The sequence below is a fragment of the Mauremys mutica genome, chromosome 8 (assembly GCF_020497125.1).
Source record: "Mauremys mutica isolate MM-2020 ecotype Southern chromosome 8, ASM2049712v1, whole genome shotgun sequence".
Taxonomy (NCBI): domain Eukaryota; kingdom Metazoa; phylum Chordata; order Testudines; family Geoemydidae; genus Mauremys; species Mauremys mutica.
Genome location: NC_059079.1, coordinates 57,706,440 through 57,718,780, shown reverse-complemented (window position 1 = coordinate 57,718,780; position 12,341 = coordinate 57,706,440). Strand labels below are relative to the sequence as shown.

Sequence of the window (12,341 nt, the reverse complement as noted above, 5' to 3'; positions counted from 1 at the left end):
TGACTGCTTCTTGAAGCAACTAGTCCTGGAACCCACAAGAGGAGAAGCAATTCTTGATTTAATCCTAAGTGGAGCGCAGGATCAGGTCAAAGAGGTGAATATAGCTGGACCACTTGGTAATAGTGACCATAATATAATTAAATTTAACATCCCTGTGTTGGGGAAAACTCCACAGCTGCCCAACACTGTAGCATTTAATTTCAGAAAGGAGAACTACACAAAAATGAGGAGGTTAGTGAAACAGAAATTAAAAGGTACAGTACCAAAAGTAAAATCCCTGCAAGCTGTGTGGAAACTTTTTAAAGACACCATAATAGAGGCTCAACTTAAATATATAGCCCAATTTAAAAAAACATAGTAAAAGAACCAAAAAAGAGCCACCGTGGTTAAACAACAAAGTAAAAGAAGCAGTGAGAGATAAAAAGGCATCCTTTAAAAAGTGGAAGATAAATCCTAATGAGGAAAATAGAAAAGAGCATAAACTCTGGAAGATGAAGTATAAAAATATAATTAGAAAGACCAAAAAAGAATTTGAATAACGGCTAGCCAAAGACTCCAAAAGTAATAGCAAAACATGTTTTTAAATACATCAGAAGCAGAAACAACCACTGGGGCCACTGGACAATCGAGATGCTAAAGGAGCACTCAAAGATCAGGCCATTGCGGAGAAACTAAATGAATTCTTTGCATCGGCCTTCACTGTTGAGGATGTGAGGGAGATTCTCAAACCTGAGCCATTCTTTTTGGGTGACAGATCTGAGGAACTGTCCCAAATTGAGGTGTCAGTAGAGGAGGTTTTGGAACAAATTGATAAACTAAACAGTAATAAGTCTCCAGGATCTGATGGTATTCACTCAAGAGTTCTGAAGGAACTCAGATGTGAAATTGCAGGACTACTAACTGTCATCTGTAACCTATAATTTAAATCAGCTTCTGTACCAAATGACTGGAGGATAGCTAATTGCGACGCCAATTTTTAAAAAGGGCTGCAGAGGTGACCCTGGCAACTACAGGCCGGTAAGCCTCACTTCAGTACTGGGCAAATTGGTTGAAACTATAGTAAAGAACAAAATTGTCAGACACATAGATGAACATAATTTGTTGGGAAATAGTCAACATGGTTTTTGTAAAGGGGAATCATGCTTCACCAATCTATTAGAATTCTTTGAGGGGGTCAACAAGTATGAGGACAAAGGAGATCCAGTGGATATAGTGTATTTAGATTTTCAGAAAGCCTTTGACAAGGTCCCTCACCAAAGACTCTTAAGCAAAATAAGCAGTCATGGGATAAGAGGGAAGGTTCTCTCCTGGCTTGGTAACTGGTTAAAAGATAGGAAACAAAGGGTAGAAATAAATGGTCAGTTTTCAGAATGGAGAGAGGTAAATAGTGGTATCCCCCAGGTATCTGTACTGGGCCCAGTCCTATTTTCCAGATTGTTTATGAATATGTTAAAAGGGGTAAACAGTGAGTTGGCAAAATTTGCAGGTGATACAAAACTACTCAAGATAGTTAAGTCCCACGCAGACTGCGAAGAGCTACAAAAGGATCTCACAAAAGTGGGTGACTGGACAACAACATGGCAGATGAAATTTAATCTTGATAAAGGCAAAGTAATGCACACTGGAAAACATAATCCTAACTATATCTATATATCTATATCTATAGATATAGATATACACACACACACAGATGGGGTCTAAATTAGCTGTTACCACTCAAGAAAGAGATCTTGGAGTCATTGTGGATAGTTCTCTGAAATCATCCACTCAGTGTGCATCGGCAATCAAAAAAGCGAACAGAATGTTGGGAATCATCAAGAAAGGGATAGACAATAAGACAGAAAATATCATATTGCCTCTATATAAATCCATGGTACGCCCACACCTTGAATACTGCGTGCAGATGTGGTTGCCTCATCTCAAAAAAGATGTATTAGAATTGGAAAAGGTTCAGAAAAGGGCAACAAAAATGATTAGGAGTATAGAACGGCTTCCATATGAGGAGAGATTAATAAGACTGAGACTTTTCAGCTTGGAAAACAGGCAACTAAGGGGGATATGTTAGAGGTTTAAAATCATGAGAGGTATAGAGAAAGTAAATACCGTATTGTCCCGAGTATAGGCCGCACTTTTTCCCCCTAATTTAAGTCTTTAAATTAGGGGTGCGGCCTATAATCAGGAACTTAAAAAAAATAAAAATACTTAAAATCCCAGCCACGGCCGGGAATCAGAGCGCTCTGGGCTGCCCGCCGTGGCGGGGAGCCCAGAGCCTTTTAAATCCCAGCCGCGGCCGGGACTCAGAGGGCTCTGGGCTGCCCGCCGCGGCGGGGAGCCCAGAGCCCTTTAAATCCCAGCCGCGGCGGGGACTCAGAGGGCTCTGGGCTGCCCGCCGCGGCGGGGAGCCCAGAGCCCATTAAAGCCCAGCCGCGGCGGGGACTCAGAGGGCTCTGGGCTGCCCGCCGCGGCGGGGAGCCCAGAGCCCTTTAAATCCCAGCCGGGGCGGGGACTCAGCCGGCTCTGGGGTGCCCGCCGTGGCAGGGAGCCCAGAGCCCTTTAAATCCCAGCCGCGGCGGGGATTGAAAGAGCTCTGGGCTCCCCGCCGCAGCGGGCAGCCTAGAGCCCTCTGAGTCCCGGCCGCGGCTGGGATTGAAAGGGCTCTGGGCTCCCCGCCGCGGCGGGCAGCCCGAAGCCCTCTGATTCCCCGCCGCGGCTGGGATTTAAAGGGCTCTGGGCTCCCCGCCGCAGCGGGCAGCCTAGAGCCCTCTGAGTCCCGGCCGCGGCTGAGATTTTCTTTAAGTTAAAAAAAAGTTAAAAATTTATTTTTTTTAAAATAGCACCAAACTTTAAGGGTGCGGCTTATAATCAGGAGCGGCCTATACTCGGAACAATACGGTAAGGAAGTGTTATTTACTCCTTCTCATAATACAAGAACAAGGGGCCACCAAATGAAGTTAATAGGCAGTAAGTTTAAAACAAACACAAGAAAGTATTTTTTCACACAATGCACTGTCAACCTCTGGAACTCCTTGCCAGAGGGTGTTGTGAAGGCCAGTACTATAATTGGGTTCAAAAGGGAGCTAGATAGATTCAGGGAAGATATGTCCATCAATGGCTATTAGCCAGGATGGGCAGGAATGGATTGGGTGACAGGGCATGGATCACTTGATGATAACCTGTCTGTTCATTACTTTTGGGGTACCTGCCATTGGCCACTGTCAGAGGACAGGACACTGGCCTTGATGGACATTTTGTCTGACCCAGTATGGCCGTTCTTATGTACCTAGCTCTTTCTATAGCAGATGGAACTGCTGGATTCTAAGATAGTGGGTATGACCTAGGGAGTGATCATGCTGCAGTTCTCTGACTAATCCCCACTTAATCAAGGTAAATGCTGAAGCAAGTTTGCTTCTGAGTTTTATTTTTCCTTCCCATGGGGTATCAACTAACAATTCACACATACTGTCTGCTTTTCAGAGGATTCAACAGGGAAAGAGAAACCCCCTGAGAAAAGCAAGGAGAAGAAAGCAACCAGACCAGTGCGCAAGGTCCAAAAGCTAACCAGGTCATCAAGCCCAGATTCCAAACCAGGTGAACAGTAGTACTCTTGACATAGGCTTCTTTCTAGATGTGTATGTTCACTGATTAGTTATGCCCAGACTGGTGAAAAAAGCTGTAGTTTAAAGGCACCCCGTTGACTTGAACTCTGGTCAGTTGCACAAAATATCCTAAAGGTTATTTGGTATATTATATCAGCCCTGTATCCCCCACCAGTTTTTTTTCCTTCTGTTTACAAAATTTTCCTTTTCCCTGCTGTTGTGTGCAACTCTCAGAAACAGCAGAAGATTGTACATGTATTTCACAGAGGTTGTCTGAGGACATTCACCAGAGCACTAGAGACCAGCAGCAACAGCAGAACTTCCTTGCTCCTCTCTTCTGCCTGTGCCATCTTTTGTCTCTGTGCAAGAGCCGGGGTGTGTGTGTGTGTGTGTGTGTGTGATATGTACTTCTCTGGGGTGCAGCCTGAAACTGGGATACCACTGAGCTCTGTCTCACCAGCCTGGGCTCTCTCTCCCACAAACTGCAGACCTCTCCCAGTCCTCCAGTCACACAAACATTTACAGGCAGGGACACACCCTAGTGAGTTACACGAATGCTTTTTCCAGTCACTTATGGACCAACAATATGCAGGCTCCAGCCACTTCCACCCCAGCTCCCAAGCCTAGGAACCCACAGCTGTACCATCTTGCCATGGTCAAAAGCCTGACCAGTGTAAGTTATTTACCCAGTTCGCCCCTCCTTCAGTGTGGAGAGGACATGCACCAGCCTCTGTTCCTGAGCAGATTTCCCTTTAAACTTCAAACAACACACTGTTCTAGGTTAAAAAAAACAAACAAACATAAAACAGATTTATTAACTATAGAAAGATAGATTTTAAGTGATTATAAGTAATAAGTGTACAGATCAAAGTAGATTACTTAAGAAATAAAACAAAATCACAATCTAAGTTCTATAAACTAGACAGGATTTGAATCAAGCAGTGTCTCACCCTGATGGTACAAACAGTTCACAAATTTTCCATACACAGTTTGGGGGGACTCCTTTCCAGTCTGGGACCAGCTTCCCAGTCAAAGTCTTTGTTCCTGAGGTGTTTCCAGATATTGAGTTGTGGGGGGAGTGAGGCCAAGTGATGATGTCACTTTCCCGTTTTACAGCTTCAATGTGGAGGGAACTTAATTGTCCCAAACACAGCCTCCAGCACAGTTAGTGGAAAAGTACATGCACAAGATGGAGACCAGTGTCACATAAGCTGGTCACATGCTCTTGCATGCTTTGATGAGTCATAGCAGGGGCCATTACCCATATTCTGGCTAGAATATTCTGAGGAAAGTTCATTGGGTGGGGATAAGCTTCTTCCATGGCCCATTGTGTTCATTGATGGGCCATCAACTTGAATAATCCATTCACAATGTGCTGGCTAGACTGGATGTAAACTACCTTGTGGGAGTTACCACAGGAGCAAACACATTTGAAATACAGTAACTCCTCACTTAAAGTTGTCCCGCTTAACGTTGTTTCGTTATTACGTTGCTGATCAATTAGAGAACATACTAAGTTAAAGTTGTGCAATGCTCCACTCTTCCGTTGTTTGGCCGCCTACTTTCTTCACAGCTGGCAGCCTCCTACGCCCCCCACAGCGCTTCCCCACTGCCGGCAGACCCCGCGGATCAGTACCTTCCCCCTCCTCCTGCCCCCGGCAATCAGCTGGCTTGTGGTGTTTTGGAGGGAGGGGGGAGGAGCGAGGACTCGGCGCACAGGCTCCCCCTTCCTCCCCTGCCTCCTGAATGCCACAAGCCAGCTGATTGCCCTGGGCAGGAAGTGGGGGGGGGAGGTAGGGGGAGCCTGCGTCAAGTCCTCGCTCCTCCCTCCAAAATGCTGCAAGCCAGCTGATTGCCGCTGGCAGGGGAAGGAGGGGAAGGCATGCCAAGTCCTTGCTCCTCTCCCCTCCCTCCTGCCTGGGGCAATCAACTGGCTTGCGGTGTTTTGGAGGGAGGGGGGAGAAGCGAGGGCATGGCACGCAGGCTCCCCCTCCCTCCCCTGCCTCCAGAAATCCGCAAACCAGCTGATTGCCCTGGGCAGGAGGCGGGAGGGAGAGCCTGCGCCAAGTCCTTGCTCCTCCCCCCTCCCTCCTAAATGCTGCAAGCCAGCTGATTGCCCCAGGCAGGAGGGAGGGGGGAGGAGCAAGGACTTGGCATACCTCCTCGCTCCCTCCCCTGCCTCCCGAACACAGCAATCAGCTGACTTGCGGCATTTAGAAGGGAGGGGGGAGGAGCCAGAATGCAGTGTGCAAAGTAAAGGGGGAGAAGGGTGAGGGGAGAAGAGATGGGTCTAGGGTGGGGGCTTGGAGGAAGGGGTGAAGTTGGGCAGGCTGAGGGTTGAGCCCCCTGCCCCTGGTGCTTGCAGAGTAGGGGAAGCTGCCCTGGAACCTAAACCCCCCCATTTACATTAATTCTTATGGGGAAATTGGATTCGCTTAACATCGTTTCACTTAAAGTCACATTTTTCAGGAACATAACTACAATGTTAAGTGAGGAATTACTGTACAGGTACATAGTCAATATTCATAACTTCAGATACAAAAATGATACATGCATACAAATAGGATAATCATATTCAGCAAACCGTAACTTTTCCATTAACACCTCACATGACACATTTTGTACAAGATTTGTTGCAATTATAACACTGGTGAATACGGGGGTGCCAGGGTGTTGCTTTGGGGTACAGAATATCACAGTGGGACGCTGCATGTTGCTTTTCTGTTGCCTATCCTATCTCACAGATAGATGCCAGCAATGAGGGAGGGGCCATCAGTCTCCACTGCTAATAGGTGGGGTGAGGTCAATGGAACCTGTTGTGTTATCCTCCTATGGCCTGATGGATTAGGAATAGAATGAAGGAGTCATCCCTCTCCTTTTTCCTCATCTTCCTCCCCGCCCCCTTCCTGTATACAGGTCCAGGTCTGTGGAGGGAATTGGGAGGTGGAGGGGAACAACTTCCTTCTCCGTTGCTTTTCCTGTACCTCAACTAAAAAAATGAAGGGAGGCACTTTTCCTTTGTTGTACTAATCTTTGGTATTACAAGTAACAAAAGTAAATGGAAAACCTTTCAGATAGAATCATATTTTAATTGAACTTTCATGTCAAATAAGCAATCATCAGGATCAACCCAATCAATATACTAACATAGCTTAAAAAATGCATAGGGCATTTATTTTTGCATATTTAACCTCAGAATGTACTGTTGTCTGTAGTTAGCTCCTTTTTTCTTTAACTAAGCTTATAAAGTTAAGCCATATACAAATTTATTACTCCCAAAGAGTTTCGGCAACAAAGTTAATGTGGCACAATATAGAAATTGTGCACTCAGTATATAGTACTCAGGGGAGCGGTGTGTAAATGTCTCATTTTAGTGATGATGGCTAATAGTTGAAACTGGTATTGAAAGTAAATGTTAGATATGAAGCTGTTTCTTTGTGCTCTGTTGAATTCATGTTGTTCAGGAACTGTGAATGGCTAAGCCTCCTCCCTTATATAGAAAGTAGAGTTACCAAAACTTTAACAGAAGTTGTGTGTTTTGGATTCATCTTTAAAGTAGCTTGAATTTTAGAGCTGCTGCTACCTTCAGTTTGGTTTTCTTTGGGAATCTGAGAATGGATTTCCCAGACAAAGTTGAAAGGGTAGCCTGAATTAAGCAATGCTTGTGGGCCTATGGATTAAGAAAGGAACCAAATGTCTCCTTAAAAAGAAAAATAATTAAGAGTTTTCCATAAAATATTTGTGACCATACTATTATTCCAGAAAGGGGGAGTAGCACAGAGGCAGTTGAACTCCGTAACCATGTTGATTTTATGGTGTTATCCAGCTACACCTATCTCTGTATTGGACTACATAATTCTCCTCATGTTTTTGTGCTGAAAATCTTAGAGGAGAGGCATCAGAGCTGGCTCAGTGTTATATCTGTAATGATGTTCCCTCCCCCTTCAGTCACTGCAGTAACAGAATGCATAACACAGCCAAGTACTATAAATAACTGCAGCTCATATTCTGCTTTGTTAGCTTCTTTTAGTGTAGACAGCTGACCTGATATAGAAGATGAGCTCTTCCTTCTGGCTTTGTGGAGGGGTATAGAAATAATTGAGAGCAGCAAGTTGGGCAAGAGAATCTCTTTGGCTGGTGCATCTATTTTAAAAAGGTTCATGGTAACCTGTTTCTAGTTCAAGTGACAGGTTCATAAACAGGTTGCATAGTTTATAATTTAAGTAGACACTGAAATGGTGGCTTTTCAACCTTTTATCTTAGAGATCTATTGCTTTCATTAAAGGAGCATTGAAGATATTGAATGTCAAAACATACTAGATCTGCTGTGTTGGTTTAGTTTTTTAATTTAGTTAGATTCAATGTCTAGGGTTGTCAGAGCCCTGTAGGGCCAGTAGGCTGATATCCTTATGTATTTATGACTAGTTTTTAAACTATGCGCATGCTCTAGTGTATGAACATATATGGTTGGAAATCCCAACTAAGAGAGAGACAAATTGACCTGATTATTAATTACCTGCAAATTAGGTGTTTCTCAGCAGAGATTCAAGTGATAAATGGCCCAAATTAAATAATCAGTATACTGCTTTGCACTTATATATATACTTTTCATCCAAGGATCTTGGTGCTTTACTTCAAAAGGTCATTAAATATTGTGTGGGAAGCTAACGGGAAGAAAAACTAGTCAGATGAATTTATATGTTTAATCTTATAAGCATTCAGTGAAGATACTTCTGTGCCAGATCTGCCAGCCTCTGATCTGATATAGGGCCATTGAATAATATTAATGCATGTTTGAAAAAAATAATTGTGATGTAACCCTTTATAACTGCATTCTGTTCCTAAGCAATGCATAAACCATTAAGATAGTGTCTTAACCCTTTAAACTTCCCCTTCACGGAATTCCTTGCTAGAATCCACTGGATTTGCATAGCCCAGGACTGTTATTGACTCACATTTGAACATTCGTAAGAGCCATCTATTTCAGCAGCATATTTGCTCTTAAAAATGCTATTGCTTTCTAAAGTCCTTTCTGTAAACTAAACTGCTGCTCGTTTAGCCTCAGTACTTAAAAATGAACCATTCATTTCCTCTTCCCCCCCCCCTCCCCATTCTGGGCCTCCTTTTATTCTCGTTACTCTGAAATTTTATCTTTCTCTTGTTCTATTTCTGCTCTGCTTTCTCATTTTTCTACCCCCCCACTCAAGATACAGAGCCTCTTTTCTCAACCTCACAATCTTCTACAGATTCTCTCTCTTTATTTTCACTAACATTTGTCTTCAGATCTTTTAGGCCAGCACAGGACTATTACTTCTACAGTTTTTTGTAGGGATACAAGTTACTGCAGGATGCTTTGGGTTTTTACTTTGTGCTGTACCTTGGTAATAAACATTATACCTCAGCCTTCATATACTTTTATGCTTCGAGGCTATTTATTAGGCCTGAGTTGTGCAACTGAAGTAGCACCATATTTGTTTGGAATATAGTGATAGTTCTTAGTGTAATAATAAGTAGAAGGGTTATGGTAAGTACTAGGTACATTCAAGATGCACTGGAAAATACATTCAGTACTTCATTATTTGCTCTTTGTTTAGGTGGAGGTCATCTGATAAGTACATCTTCCTGGCGGGATGGACAAAAGCTAGTGAAAAAGATACTGGGTCCAGCACCTAAAGTAGAGCAACAGCACAAAAGAGCAACATCCAGTGACAGAAATGGAAGGGAGAGAGCTACTAAATCTCGTAAGCTGTGCTGTATTTAACACTAGCTTTTTCTGTTGGTTTTAATTTTTTATTTAACAACTTTGCAGACTTCTAAGATTTGTGGAGGCTCCTACTATATTAGGAACATGCAGCAGTTAAGGTTGCAACCTGCTTTTGTTATAAAGCCCTATTTTTCTCTCTTATGACTTTGACTTGGAAAACTAGTTTGGCCTGAAAATTGTCAGTTCTTTGTGTCTTTGGATCCCACTGCAGGTGTATATGAATGTGAGAGCAGAATCTTTTTGAATAGCTGTGTCCACTGGAGCTGTGTCTGCACCTTCCATGCCCATGTGCCTCCCCTTTCCCACCTCAAAAGCATAAAGGGTAGAGCAGCCATACAGTCCCTCTGTTCCCTCTTACCAGTCTTGGCAGTGAAACAGAACTAGTAGCATTTGTCTGCTACCTATTATTGTTTCTTCTCCTCTTAACTCAGGGCTAATTTTTCCCTTTTTACCCTCTGTTATTCTTTATTTCTTATTTTTCTGTTTGGATTGTCTCTTAAAAAAAGCAAAGGCACCTCTTTCTGCACGAAAATGGCAGATTCAAAGTCTTCAGACTGCAAACCACATCTTTTCTGGATGGCTTAATCCCTCTCATTACTGGCCACAGCCACCGTTTATTCTGCCTTGGTGAGAGCCACATTCCAGGTCGGTGTTTGATGTGCTGGACGTTTTTCCACAAGGACATGGAAATTCAGGGAAGCCTGTATAAAGTTTCACTGCCTCAGACAGTGTATAGGGTCACTTCAGACCCTGAAGATGGAGGATCAACTTCTAAGACAGATCAGACCACTGTTAAGTTCTAGTCTGCTAGTGCCCTTGCTACCCAGCACATGACTCCCAAATGGGTGCCAACAAAAAATCCCTGGCATCAAGCAAGGCTCCGGCACCAAAGTCCATGCTGGCACTGAAGACTGGTGCAGCGTCTTCTGTGAGACAAGAGAGGCCCAAATATAGAGACAGACATGGCTCCTGGCACCACTCCCTATCTTTCTGTAAGGAAGGGCCCTAACATCAGTTCTCCAGGGAACAAATCACTATGCCTCTGTCCATCACAGGAGGAGTAAGTGATGCTGGCTCAACCTTCAGCTTGGTGCTGAAGAAGCATTAGCCTCATGTGGTACCAGTGCTTACAATACCACTGGCACAGGCATTGACACAGGTGGCAGCTTCAACATCAGCACCATCTATGGAATTCCTAACAGTGCCTGATGACTTTTTACTGGAGGAGACTATCTTGTACCCGGTGATGTTTTTGGTACTAAGACTTTCATAATTGGCACCAGTGCATAATTTTGGCTTCTTGGCCAAGAAGGTCTTGGCTTCAAGGTCTCCCCAAAGGTCAAGCTGTCCCTTGACTGTTTCTTTGTTGTCCTCCTCACTGGAGCACACTCTTTCTCCTGTGTCTAGCAAGGAGTCTTCTCACCTCAGATCATTATATCACCACAGACAAGAGGCTCTTCCTTTACAGCTCCTACATACACACACCCATCACAGGCATACAAATGGCCTGGTCAGCCTGATCTGAACCAGACTTACCAATACAGTGGGCCATAGTGGGATTGTGCATATTGGGGGTCTTTGGTCCTGGATATCCAGGAGACCTTCCTACCATTCTAGGAAGTAGAGTAGATCTCTGTTTCCCCTCCACTTCTATGCCACGATCACTATCATTTGAGAGAGATGAGTGAGCAAGTGGCTGAGGAGGAACAGACACCAGAGAACCTGAGGAGCAACATCCTTTGCATTTCAGGCACACATTGTCATCTTTCCCCAGCCAAAGCTGTTTCTTCAACCCTTGTACCAGAATCTGATGACTTCAGAAGTTTCAGGACCTGCGCCCCAGAATTGCCAAGAGACGTTTCAATGTCAAGTGTATCACTTTAAAAAGAAAAATAAAAAAAAAAGGCTCTCACAAGCTTCTTGATATTCTGCACTCATCTGCTCCTGCTAGGATAGTACAACCTGTCAACGAGGACCTCCTGGATCTAGCTAAGACCTCGTGGCAAACACCAGCTACTCTATCTTCTACGGCTAACAGAGTAGAGAAACACTGCCAGCTATCCTAAAAGGGGTAGGAGCAGTTTTATATTCCCCTGACACCAGGCTCTTTGGTGGTCTCTCCTGTGCTTGAAAATCTAAGGTAAGAGATATCCCAAGAAACTGATCTTATTTGGGAGAATGGACTGTTCATCAGCCTCACTATGATTATGATTTGTCAATTAACAGGCCCTATCTGAAAAATGTAATTATCTTGTATGGGATAGGGTGTCTCCTTACATATCCAGGCTCCCACAAGATGCCAGAAAGGAGCTGAAAGATATCATTAAGGAAGGCCCAGCTAGTATCCAAAACATTGCTACCAGCAGCCATTGATTCCTCAGATGCTGGCTAGACAAGGCATCCATGTCTATGCATATCTAGATGATTGGCTAATCAAAGGCTTATCCCATCAGGAGCTTACTGCAGCTTTGAACTATGTCCTTCACTTGTTCACTCAAATGGGCCTTTTAGTGAACTACAAGAAATAGTCTCCCATCCCATCACAGGCAAAAGAATTAATAGAGAAGTCTTGACTGACTCCAAATTGGTGATTTCATATCTTTCTGAAGACCGATTTCAGTTTCTTCAGTCAGTAATCACCAGTATTAAATTGAATCCAGCATACACGGTATGGAGTTGTCTCGGATTTCTAGGCTCTGTCACTCTGCACTTACGTGAAGCTTCTTGCCAAACTTCACTCACAACTGTTACAAGCCTGGTTAAAGTTGGTGTACTGTCCTACAAGAGATCAAATTAGCATGAGAACTATGAACCCATCACTCATCCCATCAGCACTGAACTGGTGGTCCAACCCCAAGAATTTCCAAAATGGGTTCTCTTCTCTCTAACTTCTGCAAAGATGCTGATCACTGACACATCATGAGCAGGTTGGTGTGTTCACCTGGACCACCTCCAGATACAAAGGATTTGATCTCAAAGGA

General features: G+C 43.9%; 1 protein-coding gene across 1 annotated transcript in view; it reads left to right on the top strand.

Annotated features, from left to right (window-relative positions):
- Positions 1-12,341, top strand: part of CEP350 (centrosomal protein 350) — a 147,295-nt gene that overhangs the window by 43,049 nt on the left and 91,905 nt on the right. Inside the window, exons 8-9 of the mRNA XM_045028635.1 lie at positions 3,475-3,588; positions 9,191-9,337. Of these exons, the coding sequence (XP_044884570.1) occupies positions 3,475-3,588; positions 9,191-9,337 (261 nt within the window). The remainder of the gene's footprint in view (positions 1-3,474; positions 3,589-9,190; positions 9,338-12,341) is intronic.